Raw genomic sequence first — 21969 nt, forward strand, 5'->3', positions numbered from 1 at the left:
CTTTCACTTGAAACCCAATTTATTAACAATCAATGTGCCCGAAGAAACCAATCAATTATTTAAGCAAAAAAATCTGGTGTAGCTGAACAACTGCAGTAGTTCACAACGCCTGTGCCCATTCAATTTATTGAACCCCTGCATTTCTAGAGCAATATTCTAACGATGAATCACAGTATCTAATCCAGACAAACTAAGCTAAACCCGTGGGAAATGGTTTATTGACAAAAGTTAACAAAAATCAAAAGATAAATTTTACGGGCAAATTAGGCAATTACTGCATAACAAATTTGAATTCACAGAAAACACGAATAAATGTCGGCTGGATATAAATTGATATGAGATACGCACGAATATTGCGCAAAATTGTGTTAATCAACGGCTGCCTTCTACCTAGGGTACAATTAATAATATCATCACTTGAATTGAGATTTTAGTTTGCCTAAAGCTTCATCAATTCTGAAAATTGCATCGTCCGGAATAATTCCTTCTCCCAAGTGGTTATCCAAACTAGTGGCAAATTGGTCTGGATCTTCAGCCGACGTCCAAAAATCCAAAATGTCCGAGGACAAAGCTGAGTCTCGGATTCCCATATATGTTTCCAATTCGTCGTCAATTAAAATTTGAGCCGCTTGAATGAAGTCTGTTGGTAGCTCTTCGACGTATTCTGCGGTTCCGCCAGCTTTGAAACGAATCGATTGCATTCCGTCTCCAAGAGCGGCCATGTCTCCCGCGGCTGAGATTGTTCCCATAGCATTGCCACCACTGCCCGCAGATCCGCCTGCAAATATAATCGATTCAACATCCACCCAACTAATAGAGCAATCCTTTTTTCCACCACTCCGTTCCATTTGTGATTCACCTTTAAAACTTTTGTTTGCTAAAACACTCTACTATGTAGAAATAGGAGATCTAATTGTATACGAGTGTGTGTGTGTGTGTGTGTGTGGGGGGGGGGGGTGAGGGGTCTTCATCGTTTCTATGCCCACTAAGCCCAGGACAGCAGCGAATACATTCGAAGTGAATAACAAAGCATGAGAGTTTAAAATGAATTTATAATTATCTTAAAAGGTGAAGCATTAAGAGTTCTATCACCCTAAAATCAGGACGATGTTGCCGACCATAAACAAACTGCCAAACCATCTGTTTCTCCCTTAAACTGAATGATAAAACCCGAACGATTAAGTTTCAAAATGAAAAAAGTCAGGTAACCGAGTCTTTTACAATACCAGAAGGTTCTCTGTACAATGCCAGAGGTCAATCATGCAAAAGGGCAGTTCCGAAATAGAGTTCAGTTACTTGACTTCCAAAAGTCAATAGTTGAAATTCTGACAACGTGGTTCTCGATTAATGAGATAGATACTCTCATTCTACCGGGCGGAAGAATAACTATCGAACATAAACCGACTAACGTTGTAAAAATTGCTCTCGAACGAGTGGCGAGGCAAACAATTTAGAGGAGCTAGACAATTTAAACATTAGGCTAGAGAAACTTTTATGGTACAAAAAATTCCGACTAGGGAGATGGCTATGTTCTGTCTTCTCTCGCAATCGATTTTATTTTATCAATCGAGAAAAGAAATCGAAATGATCTAGAAGAAAACGGTCAAGCAAAAATTTTGCATAAGACACACTTGTTTACAATAATTGCTTTAAACTTGGTTCGAGAGCAATTAAACAGCAGTATATACCTCGAGATGAGCGGGGAGCAATGTTGTCAAACTCGGACTTCATTGGTTCCACGAGTGTCATGCTGAACTGATGTCCCACTGGAATCGCCCTCAACTTCTTGGCAACCTCAAAGTGTCTCCAACCAACTGTGCTCTGATCGTTTATGCTTTCTATGTGGTCTCCCACCTTCAAACACAAAACAACTGACTAACGTCAAAAATTTATCAGCTCATCTCAATTCTCTCACTAAGTCAATTCTGTAAAGCAAAAAAAATGGATCTAACAATTTTCTGAATAATAGGAGCAACCCTTGACATTTTTAAGACCTTCTAACATCAATTCAACCAACAACAAAACCCAAAACAGCACAAAAATTTGTGGTTTTTGATGTACCTAAGCATAGTAGCACAAATTTGCGTTAAAAAGATCTCCATAAGCGGCAGCTGCTTGATAGAGCATAACATTTTGGTCAAAAGGAAACGTTGGTAGATGTTCTGGCACTTTATAAGACAATTATGTCACATAAGCAAGCGTCAAAAGTTTTCGAAAACGTGCTGTCATTGTATTTGAAATAAATCGCAAACACTGATATAGTTGAAAACATTAAAACGATTAGTTCCAGTCGAAGACTCTTAGAGGCTTTTAATGATATCAAAGAATAACATACAACCGTCGGACGAAAAGCTTTCGAAAGACAGTCGAGGGTTTAACTTTTCTGCAGTTTTCAAAAACTGATGGAGGCTGGCCTCATCAGGCCAAAAAAGACGCAGGCAAAAAAAGAGCGAAGCAATGAGTTTTAACCTACTGGTTATTTCGAGTCGCAACGACAAATTACCTTAAATTCTTTATATATACTAGTTAACGATTCATTACAGAATGTAAGCTAGAATTTATATAGCCAACAAAGCGGCTCGGTAACGTGCGATCGCACATAAGGTTCCGACCCCGCTCATCCACAATTTTGGCATAATTGTCTACCAAATGAGGAACAGTTAGAAAAACACAAAAAATTCAAGTATTTTTCAAAAAAACTGGTGTATGAACGAAAAGATAGCCTCCAAAGCAAATAACTCAGTGGAGTAAGAAATGATGCATTAGATTGATGATATGCCAAAATTAAGAAAGCGAGCGAAGACGAACGGCAAAATCAAACAACAACAAACATTAATAACATCAAAATTTATGTCCGTTTTAAAAAACAAAACTTAATAACAAAGTCAAAACAGCGTCAGATGAAACTGAAAATAAACACAATAACTTGTAATTCACCAGAAAAAAATTGTTATTCACCAGTTCATAATAAAGCTTGGTAACAATTAGACAAAAAAGAACAAATCTTTAAAGTTAGAAAATTCGCTGAATTTAAAAAAAAACAACTAATTTCAAAGTAATGAAAACCATTAGGAATCAAATAAAATATCCCGTAGGTTTACAATTACCAATGCTTCTATAGAAGGGAATTAAAAACTCTTGGTATTCGATTTTTTATGCAGTTACAAAAAGAACAAATAGATAACAAACTAAAAATCAATTAAAACTTGCCAGAAAATGCTTTGGAAGCCGTAAAGCAATAATTTGGCCCCCAAAATATGTTCGACTGCACCTTCGTCAAACACCGATAATGTATTATATGGCCTATCATTAATGAAAATAAGCAACAATTAGACAAAAAAGAAAGCCAGATTATTTAAAACCTGTTTTTATCGAATTCTTCCAACGGAAGCCCTCGAGACCTGCAATTATCCAGAACATGTCTTACGTCTACAAAAAGAACGTCAAATATGACAAAAATCAAAAATTAATTTAATTGTTTTTGTGAAAAACCCGTGTCGAAGCCAGTAAATTCACAACGTATTCCTTAAAAACATTAGATTAGATTTTGTGACACCAATCTCTTTTGACACCTTCCCTTGACAAAAATAATGTCATCTTTAACCTTTAATTAACGAGACCAGGTAACAAACAGACAATAAAAGGAACAAAATTGCGGAGTTGAATTGTTTTTCATTTTGGAGAACAATTGTTTTCAAAGTCGTGAAATCCATTAGCTATCTTCTAATATCAGAACATCGGCTCATCTACTCTTCCAGGAAAAGCCAATCAAACCGGGTCATTGTACAGGAAAATAAATACGACTAAAAAGACACAGTAAAAACGACAGTTAAAGACAAAATTAAAAAATTCAATAAAATTCTTCGAGAAAGTATTGTCGAAGCGGTAAAGAACCACAATCTATATCTTTAAGGTTTTAAACATTATTAATTGAGCGTTATATTGAACGCGAAAAATGTGATATATGAACTGACAATAACGTGATAATTTGACAAAATTAGAAAACATGAAAAATGGGCAAATACCTAAAAATTAAACAAATTTGAAATCTAGTAGTATCAAAGCCAGAACACCATAACTTAAGGCGTAAAACCGCAATAAAGACTTAATTTGAATTAAGCAGAAGGAAGGAGCACTCTTTGATTGCTGACACTAAGCTACAAGTAGACCAAAGTAAGAGAAAAATGGAGGCAAAGTTCAATAAGCCATTTCTTATTAAAAAATCAAATATTTTAAAAGTCAAAACGACCATAAGTTTTCCAGCAATCAACTAGATAAATTAATTTCGAGCTAATTAGGAAGCCAATAGGACCTATCACTAGTGAGCTTTGATTTGAAATGTTCTGTTATTTAATTAATATAAAAAAGATCGAATTTTTTTTATAAAAAACCGACTGATGACAATCGGAATTATTTTTGGATTGTAACGGTCCAAGATTGGTACAGAACTAGTCCTGCTAATGTTGATTGTCCATTAGGAATATTTAATCTTTAGAATGTCATGATATAGATATTTTGTTTGTTAAAAAAATCAAAAGTAAATGCTGCGTTTTTGATAATCAACGAAAAAAGTTAGCAAAAAACGGCAAAGTTTTATTTACAGAGCACTCTCAACGGAAGTCGAAGTGGAATTAGCTCCTTTTCAGTCTACAAAGATTGTGTTAGTCGTGTTTGGATGTGCACTTCCTGCAAATTTAATCAGAGTGGACTAAAGAAACTTATTTCGTGCTGTTTTTGATGAAAAAGTCTGAACTTTGTGAAATTTTTAGCCGGAATTTGTGACAACAAAAATTCAATGAAAATAGCCGACAATGTATTTTGTCTATAAACGTAAAATCAACAACATTTTCATGAAAAATTTTATTAAATTTTATCAAAATTGGCGAAATTTTAGACAAAAATTCCGAAAAAAGGTGAATGAAATCAACGGAATTCACTCGATATCTCCCTTCCAAAAACAAAAATCAAAAAAATCTTTTTAATTCCATTTCTACGCTGGACAAGCTTTCTAATGATACCAGTCTCAACTCTCTACGATGAATATATCGATCGGCCAAAATTGACTGAACAAAAAAAAACCCAGTTGAGTATATAGTTGCCCCCCCCCCCTCAAGAATGGTCGGAACAATAAAATGCTAGACATAAAATCATAACAACTGCATCAGTTTTGGCAAAAACTACAAAACATAACCGACTAACGTCGGGCGAATTGATCTCAAACGACAGGCGAGCGGTTGGCTTCGGTAGTAGCCAGCTCGGGCTTAGGGATGCTGGCATTGCGGGGAGGGGCGTTAAGGGGGGGGGGTTAGGGTTGAACGAGCGAGAGCTGGACGAGAGGGCGTCCAAATCCCCAGGTTGGAGGAGGGAGGACGGAGGTGTTGGGGCTGGAGTGGAAGCAGGGACTAAGAACCGCCTCTCTCGAACCCTTAAATTGTCTCAAAACAGTTTTGGTTAATTGGATACTTAGAGACTAGTAAGGCGTAAGGCTCTAAGAGAGCTGCTCGGCCACTTAATACCCTCCTAGCGCTACATGTTTATCCCGTTTTAAGGACGAAAAGTCAAATGGATCAGACTAAAAATCGCATAAAAAGACCACATGATCAATATAACCGCTAAACTTCGTTTGAGAGCAATTAAAATATAAACCACCCTAGCCTCAAAATAAGCCGAAACGCCTCATATGAGCTGCCCCAAAATAGTGAACTTTTCCATTAAAATACGGCCAATAAATTACCGTGCAGTTGCGACGAAATAGATGTTGATAGATGCTTCAGTCGAGATTGCCGAAGACCGAAAAGTACAACGCAAAAGAAATCTGAATATGCATGCCTAATCTCAAAGCATATTTCAAACATTATGGTCTTTCAAGTAAAAGCTCTAAAACTTGGACATTTTGTAATTTGCTTATTCGGAAAATTAATTTGAATTCAATAAGTGAGACGATTACTCACTTTAGGTTAAGAGGATTTGTTCAAAAGTTGGTATAGTCACATAATTGATTAAAAAAATACAGTGAGTTTGAAAGGGCGCCAGATTACGAATTCAGTAACTGAACAATAGAAGTCATCGGGCAAAATTGGTTTTTCATTTGTTGGAGCATGACAAAATGGTAACAAACAAAATTGGTTAAGACTACAGATTAAAAACCGCGATGAGATCAATAATAGCTCAAGATATCGCAACGCGTCCAAAAAAAATTATGTTCTTCGTCGCGACTAGGAAGCAATAAGAAACATAAACCGACTAATGTCGGAAGAATTGCTCTTGAACGACAGGCGAGGCAATTTAATTCAGGGGCTCTAGGCTAGATCAATTTCTCATTGTGGGTGCAAAAAGTTGCCCACACCGGGATTCGGACCATTGACCAAAAATGAAGCACAAAAGCGTGAAAAAGTCAGTCACGTGAGAAGTCAAATAATGTTCTAGAAGAAAAGCGCAAAAACGGTCAAGCAAAAAATTTGCATAAAAAAGACCTTTACAATAATTGCTATGAGCTTCGTTCAAGAGCAATTAAACAATATCAGCTCTGAATACCCTCAAAATAGAAATTTATAGAAACACTGATGCGGGGAAAACGTTAAAACCATTTATGATGATTAATGTCTAAAAAGTTGAAGATCCACAGCTATGGTTTTGAACTTTCAAGGCATGAGGTCTACTCTCATACTCACCTTGACATTCGATAGTCGGGATATGATGCTTCCTTCTCGAATACGCTTTATAAATGCCACCCCCACGCCGTTATCCGTTATCGTCAACCCAAGCGCCGAATCCGCTTTGTTCACAATGACCCGTTTCTTCATGCGCGACTTTAAGTGGACATAAATGAAGTCTGTTAGCATAATCTGTCCTCCAAGTAGGTTCTCAAGGTTTTTGTGAATTGTGTGTGAATTTAGAGTACAAAACATAACTTCAGCTGCACTGTCAACTTCTTCTGGAAATGCTTCGGCTACACGATCGTATAACTCCTTCACGCTTTTGAAATTTGTTACTTTCTTAACAGCACTACCATTTGCTAATTGAACACTAAATTCCAGTTTTTTAGGAGCTCCAAAAATTCCGAGTATACCCTGTTGGAACACAGAATCGTTTGTCTGTTTGCCCGGGGTGTAAGCTTTCGGGGCATTTGTAGGGTACTCAACTTGATTGTTTGCTGCCCGTTCCTGTTCGTCTAGGAATGGCTCGTTTTCAACCTCGTTAGCGTTCAGTGTCATTGCCGTGCTCTCGGGCTTTCGGAACTTGTTCATGACGGACGACATTGATCTTTTGGCGTCCTGGAATCTGTTCACAACAGTCGACTAAAATACGCACACCAATCGCTTAATTATTTTCGAAAGAACAAAAGAAAGGAAATTTTTTTCTGTTTCGATCATTCCTGCCCATGAATGTGCTTCGCAACGGTTAGGTCTCTACTTTGGCAAACCTAATTAATAAGAGCAACCGACACCGGAACAGATAAGAGCCAAAATTACAATGAAATAAAGAGTCAGTCAAAAAAAGAGAAAGAATGAGAGACAGTTTGATAGAGGATTCAGACACTTCACAAACGGTGAATGTTTCCTGCATCGGACAGTTATCTTGTATCCACAAAAGTGCTCTCACGTCTCCAGCATTCTAGATCACACATACTGCAAGTGCTTATTTCCTACAATTGAAGTGGGAATTGAGTGGCGAATCAGGACTACTTCTTTACCCCGTGATTAAATTTCTGTTTTCACTACCATGATAGACTAAAATAATGCACGTTTTGTACTGAATATGGTTGGTATATCTCATTGCGCAACATAACAGAGTTCCGGCATCCGTTACAATTTATACAAGCCCCTATTAAATGGTAAAATTTCAACTATGCAGGGCCATATCTATCAAGTAGGGCTAAGCTTTGATAATTCTTTTTCAAAGATAATCTATTCGCCATGTTTAGTCATGTTATTGTCTTAAACACTATTGCTATTGTTAATTACTCTTGCCATCATGTGTTATTATTATTCACTTACGTTGTCACCATTTTTGTCACTTCTGAGTGGAATAATAAATGTTAGTTGCTTTCTGACATTAATTGCTACGTAATAAGAAAGTCTAATTTGCACACGTTTTTACAAAAATTGACGCAATTAATTTTCCTTTTAAATTTTTTCCAAATGTTCATTTTCGCCTCTTTTTGTAACGTTTTGCCTATCAAAGTCAATTATTGGTTTTCAAAACAAAGAGAGTGTTCACTTCATCTTTGTAAACTCTAAAAACCTCTTTCCATCATGCATTGTCGATAGTAAAGTCTTGGTTCATTTCGTAGCAATTGTTATTCATGACCTTGCTAATTGTTTATTTCGTCGTCTTCCTCGACTTTTACTACCATCTTATCAAGCTCCAAGTAGTCAAAGATCAATTTTTTGATTACTTCTACTGAGCAGCTGACTATAAGTTTGAACTCATTTGTTACTGCATTTTGAATGGGTTATAAGCTAAATTTTGATAACTTTTTAAAAGCAAACTTGAATTACCTCACACACTAGACTTACTTCTACACTCACTTATTCATTCTAAATTAAAAAAGCAAATTGAAATAACGTTGATGTCATCCAAGCTGATAAATTAAGGGGAAATGCTGCTTAAAAGACATTGGCGTTTGAAATTTCATTTGAAAATAGGATCGAGTTTGAAATCAGAATCTTTTTTGCTTGGCAAACCTAGGTTTTTCTTTGATAATTTCTGTCTGCTTGAGAAATTGCTTCAGTTATTTCATTTTTATAACAAATATTCTTCTCGGTTTAATTTGTGCTCACTCTATTGAAATAAAAACACTCACTGTCACTGCTATTACCATCACTGTTATATAATGTTATGCCCTTATCTAAAATTAACCAAATTTCAAACCACAAAGCATAAACTACTCTTTATTCTTCCGACCCCACTTGTGGGGGGAGAAACTATATACTCATATGGGATTTTTTTGATCAGTCAATTTTGGCCGATCGATATATTCATCGCAGAGAAATGTGAGTGTTATCATTAAAAAGCTGGTCCAGCGTAGAGTTCAAAATTAAAAAGATTTTTTGATTTTCGTTTTTTTTTTCGAGGAGTTATCGAGGATTTGTGCTCACTCTATTGAAATAAAAACACTCACTGTCACTGCTAATACCATCACTGTTATATACTGTTATGCCCTTATCTAAAATTAACCAAATTTCAAACCACAAAGCATAAACTACTCTTTATTCTTCCGACCCCACTTGTGGGGGGAGAAACTATATACTCATATGGGATTTTTTTTGTTCAGTCAATTTTGGCCGATCAATATATTCATCGCAGAGAAATGTGAGTGTTATCATTAAAAAGCTGGTCCAGCGTAGAGTTCAAAATTAAAAAGATTTTTTGATTTTCGTATTTTTTTTCGAGGAGTTATCGAGGATTGAAGTTTTGTGTGAACATGGGATATTTGTTAACTTTTAGTGTGATTTTTCTTCAGATTAAGATATTTTCTATCAAAAAGTATTTCAAACTAAATTTCTTGCCAAAAATTTTGTGTTTCTAATAGACTAGAAGCGATAAAGACTAGTTCTGGTCTCATAGGGAGCTTCAATATCAAAAAAAAATTCTAAATCTATTTGAGCTTTTTTTAAAACTTTTCTACTTTTTTGCTTTTTTAAGTCACCTAGAGACAAGTCACTTTTCATATCGAGGTTCCGTTAATTTCAAACCTCCTTTACAGTCAAATGAAGCCCAATGAACAAAAAAATCGTTTTCAAGGAATTGCTCATGTTTTTTTTAAATTCGACTCGGAGTTTTCGTAATTTTGAATGAAATTTTAAATTTCTTTTTGAGGTTTTACTAATTTTTTGGAGTCTAATGGCATGGACTCATTGATTAACAGTGAAATATCTTCCCTGATGATATTTAAGTGAACATATCAAGTGCTTTGTGTGGACAACTAATGGCTGTTAAGACTTTAAAAATAATTTTTCAAAATTTTTTTCGAACCTTAACCAATCATAAACTTATTATCGTGAACTGTAATACAGTCTCTGTGATGACAGCACCTCTTCCGTGCTACTGTAATCAAATTTGGTCTAGCTGGCGGTTTTATCTTCTAACTTTTAGTAATATGACTTTAATGACACAAGATTTCAAAAAGTTTTAATTTTTTTTTGATTTTTCCGTATTATTGGTTAGTTTTGAAATATTCTCAGATTATCCTATTGACAGCTCCTATTGGCGAAGACGTTCAGTGGATCACAGATAAATTTTTCAGTGGAAAGCTTGGTTTCAAATGGCTTCGACCTTTTCTCCTCGCACTTCTCTACTGAATTTTTGGTTTTTGCCGGATTTTGTTGTTTTCATAGTCATTAGACTTGTTGTGATGTCTTATTGATCACCAATGCATGACAAGCGTTCTTTTACTCCTATTGAAGCATATTTGAGCGTATTTATTGACTTCCGTTGAAATTTATTGAATTTAATGGCTGTTAAGAGTTTAAAAAATAATTTTTCGAAAATTTTTTTTGAACATTAACCAATCTTAAAATTTTCGTGAACTGTTAGTCAGTCTCAGTATTGACAGAACCCACTTGCTTTCTACTGAACTAAAATAAATTCCGTTGGCGGTTTTATTTTCCAACTATTGATTATATGACTTCAATAACACGAATTTTTTTTTTTAATTTTGAATATTTTCGTATTATTGGTTACTTGTGAACTCTTTTCACATTATCCAAATATTATACACATTAATCAAATATTAGTCTAATCACATTGGCTTGGAAAAGACTTTCAGTGGATCACAGATAAAGTTTTCAGAGAAAAGCTAATGATTTAAATGGCTTCGAATTTTTCTTCTCGCACTTTACTGAATTTTGGTTTTCGCATGTTTTGGTTGTTGTTTTCATAGTCTTAAGTATTATTTTGATCTACTATTGATTATCTATGCATGACAAACATCTTTTTCCTTCCATTGTGTCCTTTCTGAGCGTAATTATTGACCTGCGTTAAAACGTTTTGATTTAAATGGCTGTTAAGAATTTAATTTTTTTAAAAATTTTTTTGAACATTAACCAATCCTAAACTTTTTTTTCGTCGAATTTTAGCCAGTCTTAGTACTTATATGATCCCCGATTATTTCTAATGCAGCCAAAAAATAATCTGATCAGCGGGTTTCATCTTCTACCTATCAGTTTTAAAACTTCAATGACACTAGTTTTCAATTTTTTTTAAATTTTCTGGTATTTTTTATTTTTGGATCCTATTGAAATCTTATCACATTATCTTAATACTGATAGTTCTTATTGGTTTAGGGAAGACGTTCAATGGATCATATACAAAAAGTTTTCAGAGAAGAACTTACGATTTAAATTCCTTCGACGCTTTCTTCTGGCACTTTTCTACTCAATTTTTGGTTGATGCCTGTCTTTGTTTTACTTTTCATCTTCAATAACTTGCTGTAAGGTATTATTTACCAAATATGAAAAGCCAATAACCTTCTTGTCCCATGGAGGCATAATTTAGCGTATTTAGTGGATTCCGTTTAATGCAAATGAAATTAATGACGTTGATACTACGAGTTTTCTCAAAAGTTTCGTGTATGTATTTGTTCATATTTGATTTTTTGAAACTTTATTGATAAAACAGAGGAATTCCAGGAACTCCATTGCTGTTAAAAAAATAATTGAGCATAGAAAATTTTTAGTGAAAAGTTTTATTGCCTTCGACACTTTTCTCGCTCAATTTTTTTTCTTTAAATTGCTGTTTTCGCCTGTTTTTGTTCTTTACGTAGCCGTAAATTGCTGACAAGTCTCTTAGATTTGTAATTGAGGATTGAATTAATGATGTTATCCGAATCAGTTAGTCAGTTTAAATCCTTTAGTCTTAAAGTTTATGATATACATTTTCAAACATTTTTCAAACTTTTCAGTTTTTGTTGTTTTTTTCGTCAAATTGTAACTTATTTTCATCAATGAGAGGCTACATCCAATTTCTTGTATTCCAAAAAAACATATCTACTGATATTTTTTTCACCGAAGCTTTGTTTGTTGGACAATATGCGTTTTTATAAACGTTTTTTGAGCGGTCATTTTTTGCGCTTCCTTTTCCCTTCTTTGAGAACAATTGCGTAGTAACAGATCCCAATGGTTTATAAATATGGCCAAAATAAACTTATCAAATCTCTCAGCAGTATAATTCGTGCAGCTGAATTAGTAGAAACAAGAATTGAATTAAAAATACATAATATTCAGATAATAGCTAATGGTTTTAATGGTAGCAATAGTTTGTTTTCGCAAATCGTTTCTAATTCTTTAGGTTTTTCTTTAGTTCGTTTCTAAGGCTTAAACTACCCAAAGACAAGGCCTTTTGGTTTTGTAGTAACTTTTTAGTAATTTATCATGGATTATTTAGTTAAAAGCTAATGATTTTTAAGACTTTTGAAAGTTCTTGGTTTAAAAATTGTTGATTAATTCTTGAGTTTCGCCTCGTTGTTCGTAACATAGTTTCATTAAGAAAACTTTCCGTCCACTGTATAGTTAGGACAAATTAAATTTGAGTAGTTAAGGTTTCATCTAACTGCGTTTTGACGTTGTTACTATGTGCTTTTAAATTTAGATATTCAGTTTTTGCCGTGAAGTTTTTGTTTTTGCTATTTTTTTGTCTCGTAGTCTCTGTAAGGTCAGGTCTCATTGGCGCTGTAATAAGGCATGGCATTATGTAATTCAATTAGTAGATAGGCTGTGTAACGATTGTTTAAAACGCAAACATCTATTTTTGTTATTTCTTCATTTGGTTGACAATTAAGTCAAAAATGTAGATGAGCTCGGGTCGGAACATCATGTGCGAACGCACATTACCGAGCCGCCTTGTTGTTTTAAAACTTGCCTGCTTCTTTTGGTAGACAGTCAAACCAAAGGTGCTGATGGGAGTGATAGCAATATTATGTCCAAAAGCACATTACCGAACCTCCTTGTTCACATTAAGAGCCATTTTTCATGCGCTTTTAAGCTCTATAATTCTGCTTATTCAACTCAGATTCCTTTTCTGCTGATTTTCCAACTCCAATTACAATAACTTTGCCATTTTTAGCTGTTAAATCAGTGTATTTGCTACAATTTCAGCGGTAAATGCTTAACTCAGAGGCGCATATGAAGCTCGCCAATTTTTGAGGACAAAATTTGCGGATTTAAATTTGGAACTACATAAACTAACCCTCCTGCAATAATTTTCAGCAACGTTTTTCATAAACTAACCCTCCTGCAACAATTTTCAGCAATGTTTTTCTTTTTCACAAAAATCCTCCAAACCTTTATGTCACAAATGAAGGAATATAATGGAAGGGCCAGTGGAGCCAAAGTTTTATCGTAAGTTTTATCGAGGTTCAAGTGAGTGCAGATAATCAGCCTTTTTCCTCAATTTGTGTTTGTTTTATTAAATAGTGAATCAATGATTCCTTTCTATTGTTGTATTGTGCAGAAAAATCACATCAAATATTGTCATTTATTTGCTGAGAGATTTAACAATTAAGAGCAAAGTATCAACACTTTATTACATGATGTCAGCAAAAATCTGATATTTATTGGAATAAAAGCATTTTTAAGCTAGTAAAATTGTCTCCGACCGATTTGAGAATCTTATGTTAAAAACTATTGTAGCTCAGCCAATCTAAGTTTTTTTGGACTTAATCCTATAGTTGAGTTGAGTGATTTGCTGCACAATTGCTCATACAGTCAAGAAGACAAATTTATTAATATTTAACCTCTGCGCCACTTGCTAGCCCAGGACATTTTACTTCTTCCCTTCTTGTTAACCCAATTCAGCCCCCGAGCAGAAGGGATCGATAATCCCAGTAAGAGGAGAGCAGATTAATATTTACGACCTCATTTAATGCAAATACTCGGGGCACTGGGAGGAGGCGAATTTTACCCTAGCAGACAGGTTAATAGTCAATTCAGAGAGCAACCACTGACATTATTCTGAGGGGAACAACCATGCCATAAAGTAGCAAAACCTCGCCCACCAATCAATAGTGGTTACTTTAGTTGTACTAAATTTAAAATTACTCAACTAACAATCCACCCTCTTTCTCGCTCTCACACACAACAACAAAGGAACATCACGATAGATGAAATCAATCGATAGACTAAGATGATAATGACGACAGTAATGATTATGGCTCAATGACTATGAAGATGAAGAGTAGTTAGAATGTTCAACTGAGTGCAACTTCCCCAAACATCAGCTCCATTACCACCCACCAAAAGAATTGGACCGTTTGCTACTGTCTAGGACCCTTTAAAGCTATTCGTGCTTCATATAACACTTTGATAAGGGAAACAACTAATTTAGCTAATGCTAATAGCTATTAGCTAATACAGGTTTTTTGACATTTTAGTGAAATTACAAAATTTAAGCCCTAATTAGTGTGGTGAGTCTTTGTTCATCAACCAAAATCTAACCATCATAAATTAGTGCTAAACACATCCAATTTTCTCATTTCATCACCAATATAATTCTCCTTAACAAAAATTAAACCCCAAATAAAATTAAACTAAGTTTTTGATGAGCGTAAAAGGGTAAATTCCTCGACCAAACATTACAAATTTTAGCCAGCCGTGGTGAGAAAAGAAAATCCTGCGCGGATAACAGTAATATTAATGCTAACTAGAAAGAACACTTCAGGTAATCTTTTACAGCTAAAATGTTATTTATTTGGCATCATTCACACCATACGATAACTCTTCTCTTCATTGTGTGAAGAAAAGAACAGGAACTTACCTCGAAGTCTTCTAATGAATCCATAATTGGATTTGAGTACAAGAGTTGTGTGCGTTAGTGGCTAAAATAGCATGCGACATTAAGCAAATTCAATAAATAATACAAAAGCCATGAATGAGATGCAAGGTTAATTAAGTTAAACTAAGCCACACCCACGTCTGAGGTATAATCAATACTTGTACTCCGCTTGTATTCAACCCTGCTACTTTTAACAAAACATTTAGCCTTTAGCATTCAGCCAAAGAAACGACAACTTCGGATCTCTCAATGCAAACATTTTTTGGCTTTTTTCACAGCATATCCAAGCCAATCCAAACCCTCCCATTCCCCAACAATTTCAAATATACCATGAGCAGGGGTTAGTCTACATTTGCGCAGGAAGACGGTAGTTATTCCCGGATTAGGGAAAATATCGATCAGCAAGCGTCTAGTACTACTTGATAGGAAGTGAACAGTGTAAAGTAGCCAGAAAATCGAGCTCTAAAATTGAAAATTTACTTAAGCAGAAGAGAGAACATTGTATAATTTGCTTGAAACTATATTGATTTCAACAATGTTTCAAGATAATTACTCCTGCATTTTTTCAATATTATTTGAGGTCATTAAATCTAATCCCAGACTACGTCAATCCTATGTCAAAAATTTGAATGATTGTCAAACCCGGCAACAATCTTGCCTTGCAAAAGCCCAAACGTTCGATGATATGGCTAAAAAAGTTCATGAATACGATTAACTATCATGTCTATATAAAATTTAAAAACTGCGTCGGAACGTTAAGTGCGCAAAATCTGAGCAGGAAATCTGGAGCAAAATGGAAGAAAATTGATTTGAATCAGCAAAAATGTGCAAAACTGCAATGCCAAACAACAATAATAACAAAGAAAAAACAGACTTGTACTAGTATTGTTAGGATAGTGCCTCTTAGATATATTGACAAAATCAACCAAAACAGCTGATTCAGTTCTTTTTTGAAATGTTGATATTAAAAAATCCTTCAGTTTCGTATGGAGATCAGAGCTAAGATTAGAGACTATTTTTATCTTCAAAACACGAACGCAATCATGCTCATTTTAACACAATGCCAGAAGAGATGAGTCATTTTGAGTGAAGTAAGTCGTGTCTTTATCACGGCAAAAATAAGTCACTCACGCAATTCAGTTCAAATTGTAGGAATTGATAACAAAAGGCAGATTTGAAGTGAGCATGACGTCATATGACCCAAAGAACAATCTAGACGACGAAATCGCAGGACTTAAATTTCAAACCGAAGAAATGAAGAACCTAATAACTATCAACAATTTTACAGAAACTAGCCTCTGATTGTCAACAAAGCATATGACGCTATAAACACAAAAACCATCAGATCAGAAAAACAACTTCAAAAAGAAATTTTTTCCAATTCTTTTGACGTGAAAGTCAGTAAAAATACTGTCAATATTTAGTGAAGTCGGCCAGCACATCAGGCTATTTAACGTTACAGCACATAAATTCTTTTATCAGGTACACAGAGGGACAGGGTGACCAAAATACCAACAAAAAGATTGAAAAACTCACAGCAGCTTTTCGAAAAGAAATGTGTTTAAGCATCAAACTAGTAGCCGCAAAATCAGTAAGTGGATCAAATTATGTTGCAATAGAGGGCCGATGAATTCCGTTACAATTGAGATCTAATGAGAAGACATAAAACAACAAAAAATGGGCAAAACTAAAAAAGAGCTTAACTCAAAGTCGGAAGAAAACAAATAAATGATAAGTTTAACAGTACCACAATTCACTTTTGCGTAATTAAAAAGCCATTTGACCTGTCATTACTGAAACTTGATGCCCCGACGACATACACATGCGGGCAAAATTCAAAAATTCACTAATATTTCTCAAACTTAAAAATAAGTATCTATCGACTGAAAAATATTACAAACATTCGTTTGTTTCTCATTAGATTAACATGCCGAACTGTTATTAAAGGGACAGAACGTGTGCCAAACAAAAGAAGCCTTAATGTTTTTTGGAAAACAGCGCACTTCGAAGTCATTGAAAAACCATTAGCAACCCATTGATGGTTCCAAGTACCATTAAAATAATTGTATTGCCAATATTAGCATTTGCAATAAATGAGAAAAAACAACGAAAATAGAATTCGAAATGCCGAACGTTAAAATTGACTTTCAAGAGAAATTCTTCAACCAGCACTGTCTCACTCCACTTTAAAAGCAGATCTTAACTATTAACACTACAGAACTTTACTTTAACTATTACCGAGAACTGCTTGTATCGCTGTGATGATACAAGCTTAAAAAAGATTTATGACAAAATTTCAATTCCGGAAAAATTCAATAATTCTGCAAAAAATTTTCTTAGTCAATTTTTATAGAGATGAGTATTTTCTAGATGACTTATGTAAACCAGGCAGAAACGGAAAATTATGTCAACAGAACAGTGGCTAAACAAATGAGCAAAAATTGAAACTTACACCATCAAACTTAATTATTGTTTTAAATATTGTTCTTGTCAAAATTATTTTAGATAGCGAAATCTTACCAGAAAAAGGCTTCTCATCAATAATGTTTGTAGTTGAAATAGGAAAAAAAAACTTGACATAAAAAGTAGCTTTCTTTTTAAAGAACAAATCTTCAAGTTGAACTTAAAGACACCAATCTTTGAAAAGAGTACAAGAAAACGCTTTTCATGTTTTTTATGCAATTTAGATATCTACAAGACATCCGGCAAGACTTTTCACAACTTACCAGCTATTTAAATAAAAAAAAATATTACTCCTAAAGTCAGGGCAAAATAGGAATAATAAATAACGAATTTACCTGAACAATTGTATGTACACGTAATTTTAGATCGAAAGCACAAAAACTAGTCTGTCTAAACATCCTTGTAGTAAAATAGTAATGCATAAAATGAAAAACCAAAAAATCATGGAGGTAGGTAGATGCAAACTATGCAAAACCGCTAAAGGCTCTCATAGTTTGGATAAATCTAAGACGGAATAATATTTTTCAAAAAAGAGCACACTTAAATACTATCTGAGTTGCTAACAAAGTTGCACATAACCGGCAAAACTGGTGGCAACTTGTTAATTTTTCTGTCTGTTAAAAACAAGGAGATTAGTCCTTTCAGTGTGTTTCTATGAGAATAAAAAACAAACAGGTGGGAAAATTCATCAATTTGACAAAAATTTTCAGTATAAAATAGTCTTTCCGGAAAACTCAAGGGTTTAGTGAAAGGTTTCTAGAAACTAAAGAACACTTGTCACTGCTTAAACGTTTGATTCGCATAAAGATTTACGCAAATCATAATTTGTCTTTTATGATTTAATTACCTTTTACTCAATACTATAGATATTTAAAACCAAGAAGCGCTACTTTTATTGGCAACTGGTGAAAAAAAGAAGCAAAATTGCTTAAAATGTACAAAATGGAAATTTAAAAGGGAGAAAAATATGTACTAAATTAACTAAAACAAGTCATAGATAGATTTTCAAAAACCAAACTCTTACAACACTTTTTTTTTATTAATTTCCTTTCTAGACGTGGTGAACTGTGAAAGGAAGCCACATATGTTGGTCTCGATGCCATTAAAAAGTTGACAGCGTTTGAATAAAAACTGATGGCTTTGCTACATAAAAAATGTAGGAACAATAAGTCAGCTGGATAAATCCAGAAATGAAGTTAACTTAGCCGGTATGATAGAAGAATTTTTCTCAAATGACGGTGGGCATCAGATTCCATCTACGCTGAGTTGCGCACAAGACTATTTCACTCCAAAAAAATCAAATGGGTCAGGCCCATATCAAAATGACCAAAACAGACCCATATGACACCCCCCCCCCCCCCCCCCCCCCCCACGTCCATAAACTCTTTAACTCTTTTAGAGCAGTTAATGTAACCCTTCAGACCGTTACTTCAAAAACAAAAAGCTAAGAGCCCACCTGATTAAATCACCGTGAGCCGCGCAACGTCAATGTTTTTTTTCAATTCCAGATTCCTCGCAGACGAGAAAACCAGACCAATAGACGTCGTAAAGTCCGATACCAAACGTGAACAAATAAACCGTCACAGCTCAAAGATAACTGTCAGATCAAACCAGCTAGTAACAAATTAATTAAATAAACCCGGTCAAAGTTAATAAACAAACAGGGACCTGCAAAATTGGAATCGGTACGCGGGGGGCCAAAATGTCACCCTTTATGGGGTCCCAATTTCTATCTGTGCTATTTTATAATTAATTTAGACTAACAGCGGGTCGCAAAAGGTGAGACTGTTATTTTCAGCCTGTGAACGCAAATCTGATGAAATACTACCCAAGTTGATAAGCAAAAAATAAACGTCTACACAATTGAATTTACGAAATGAGAAACGCCTTATGGGTAAAATTGTGCAGTTGTACAGAAATAATAGCGGAAGGTACTAACGCGGCAAATTATTTTTTTCGCCGTCAAGCAAGTAAATCGATGCTACTTGTATATATATTTATATAATGGCACAGTTTTGTATCTATTCTGTTTTTTCCTCACAAAAGTGGGAGCAGGAAAAATTACAGACAATATAAGCCCAACAGTTGAGATTGCAGAAAATATATATGGAAATTATTGTTCGCTTCAAATGCCTTTAGACTAAAAATGATAACGGGGAGTAATGAGAATAGAAAAGGAAGCTTCTTTAGCTATTTTCTGTCTTACCACTGAAAAGAATTTCTTATTTTCTCAAACTCAGAGGCTGCTCACCTGAAATATAAAGGCGATAAGGAATAATAAACCCAGAAGCAAGCTTCCTAGTTGCTGCTATTTGTAGTAAGATGAACGTGAAGTAAACAAAATAAACAAAGTGAAGCTTTCCACAAATGATAAACAAATTAGATGGGGTTGACTTCAATTTCCTTTCCTCTCCAGTATCCCAACCAAATACGTAATGCTACATTAACCCCCAGTAAATTAAATTGGTGTACTATTAACAAATTGCGGCTCTAAATTTCTTAATTATAGTCGAAAGAACTCCAAAATTGAAAACTTTTTATTAGTAAACTCCTCAGGCAAAAAAACAACTGAAGTTGCAGAGCGTTCTGTTAGTCAGTAAAAATGACAGCCTGGTTCATAAATAAATAGTCATAACCCAGACAATCAGCCTATAATAACTACTAACTTGTAAAGTTGTAATTCAAAATAGCGTGAAATTTAACGAGACAGATGAATTAAAAACAAGTACGCTGCACCTCACAGCAGTCACAAAATGGAATTTAGATTCCACAAACTTTCCCTATTTTTAATTTAGTCAAGGACGACACGGGGTAAATAACAGAACGAGGGTAATACTGAATGAAATATCGTTCTGGCAAAATTGAGACTAACTATTTCAAGGAACGTATTATTTATGTATGTCTGGTTCTGCGTAACGCAGATTTTGCTATTACTTCAGTCTGGTCAAAACCTGTGTACACACAGCTAGATACAGTAGCAGTAGGATACAGGTATGAACAACACTACTTTTGGGTAGTCTACAATAGAGGGTTGTTGTCTACTTCGAAGAGAGGGGGTAGCGGGCAAACTGCATTCACTACAGACAGGTACAATGCCTTCCCTTTCAGTCCAAAACGTGAACAAAATTTGAACTGGTGTAGTTTGTCAATCTGTGGCACTTGATGAGTTAGAAAGGGAGAGAAAAATGCGAGAGGTAGCAATAGAGCTAGGTTGGTAACTAGAGTGAACTATCACACGTAATCTATCTTTATACCCACACCTTAACACACAGGTATGCGCACACACACTCGCACAGACAAGGATGATTTCACTAGGTTGGGAAAAGTAGATTATATCTAATTGATAAGAAAAATTTCCACAAAAGCTTTCACTTTTCACTCCTTGCTTAGTGTTTTCCCGTCAATTTGAGATAAATATATACGCAGGCAATTTCAACAATTTTCCATAAACGTAAGGAAAAAAATCAGCAGGAAAAAAAGGCGTCACGCGTTCTGTTTGAAAAGACTCCTGTTTTCTCCAAATTTATCCCAAGTTGTAAAGATTCCGTTGTCAGGGCAAGCAAAACTGATAAATTATAAAACGAAGTCTATTAAACCCTATTAGCAAGAGACTTATAACTCAATAAAGCTTCGATATGTAACTTGAATAAAGTTAAGGTAATAAGTAATGTTCTTTGATTATAAATTTGTATCGATCATAAATCGATGATATGTAAATTACGATATTGTTTACCACAAGGTCTACTTCGTAAACAAATAAACAAGATAAATCTGAACCTGTAAATAAAAATAAAACTATGCTCTTTAGCAGTTCTTCAGAATTGAGTCACACGATTGATGAACATTTCACGTTCCTTCACATGCATCTATTCTGAAAAAATGTCAAATATAATAACCAACTTGAAAAATACAGAGTTCGAAGTTTAATGTGCGTGTCTCAATTATCCATATTTTAATTGCTATTAAATTAGTTCTAAATATTAAGAAAGGGATCTTAGGTGAAACCTTTAGTTTTACACTGTTCTAACATGTTGTTCACGCCACAAACTAACAGCCGTAAGGTTCGATTTGAAACAAAACAAATTGCTCAGGAGCACAGCGCGTAAACGGGAAAAATGAATGTAATATTAGTTCACTTCACATGAGATTAAATATTTCGAGTATTTCAGGACGATCCTACTAAGTAAACAACGCTTTGGGAATTAGCCCAGTTTTAACAACCCTTCAGCTTTTGATGGCCTATAAGCAGGTTGGAAAATAGTTCACACGCAACCCTTCAAGTCCAAGCATAAAAGACGTACCCAAAGGCGACATTACCCAAAGAGACGCAATAAAACTGCTTAACTTCGTTTAGACATATGGGAGTCAAATCGCAATAAAAACTAGTCAAACAAACCAGCAAAACAAATGTAAACAAGGGTGAAAATTTGAAACACATGCTGAGAGAAATAAAACCATATTAAGTGTTTTAGAGACCTAAATTTGCAACACCATTGAAGCCTCAAGCTGTTTTAGGTTCGCTTTCAAACAAAAATAATGCATAATTGCCACAAGCGCAAATCATCATGCAATTTGTTTCTTTTGGTGTGGTCGATATTGCTACTGATTTCCTACAAGAGAGGCGGATCTGACAAAAGTTATGACAGCTCAAGGATACAGATAAAATACTTCACAATGTTTCAGCGTTAAATTTGTTTCAACCGGAACTCAGAGTATTGTTTCAGCAATTTTCCT

At 34.7% G+C, this 21969-nt stretch overlaps 1 protein-coding gene across 4 annotated transcripts; it reads right to left on the minus strand.

Annotated features, from left to right (window-relative positions):
* Window positions 1-228: 228 nt before the first annotated feature.
* LOC142336305 (PDZ domain-containing protein GIPC3-like) lies at window positions 229-21102 on the minus strand. 4 transcript variants are annotated; one of them, XM_075385033.1, is made up of 5 exons: window positions 19487-21102; window positions 14755-14815; window positions 6672-7298; window positions 1689-1854; window positions 229-778 (listed from the first exon to the last, which is right to left on the minus strand). In XM_075385033.1, exons 2-5 carry the CDS (start codon window positions 14776-14778, stop codon window positions 414-416), a joined length of 1182 nt encoding a protein of 393 aa, XP_075241148.1. In that variant the 5' UTR covers window positions 14779-14815; window positions 19487-21102; the 3' UTR covers window positions 229-413. The 4 variants fall into 4 exon arrangements, with proteins under 4 accessions (XP_075241148.1, XP_075241147.1, XP_075241150.1 ...); XM_075385032.1 differs by having other exon boundaries at window positions 18692-21102; XM_075385035.1 differs by lacking the exon at window positions 14755-14815.
* Window positions 21103-21969: the final 867 nt, after the last annotated feature.

The sequence above is a fragment of the Convolutriloba macropyga genome, chromosome 3 (genome assembly GCF_964194025.1).
Source record: "Convolutriloba macropyga chromosome 3, txConMacr16.3, whole genome shotgun sequence".
Classification (NCBI taxonomy): domain Eukaryota; kingdom Metazoa; phylum Xenacoelomorpha; order Acoela; family Convolutidae; genus Convolutriloba; species Convolutriloba macropyga.

Excerpts from the sequence above, each read along its gene's own strand:
- LOC142336305 (XM_075385033.1), bottom strand. The coding sequence starts at position 14,778 with ATGGATTCATTAGAAGACTTCGAG. Across the intron at positions 1,855-6,671 it reads CCCGACTATCGAATGTCAAG|GTGGGAGACCACATAGAAAG; the intron begins GTGAGTATGAGA and ends TTGTGTTTGAAG. Across the intron at positions 779-1,688 it reads TGCTCCCCGCTCATCTCGAG|GCGGATCTGCGGGCAGTGGT; the intron begins GTATATACTGCT and ends TTATATTTGCAG.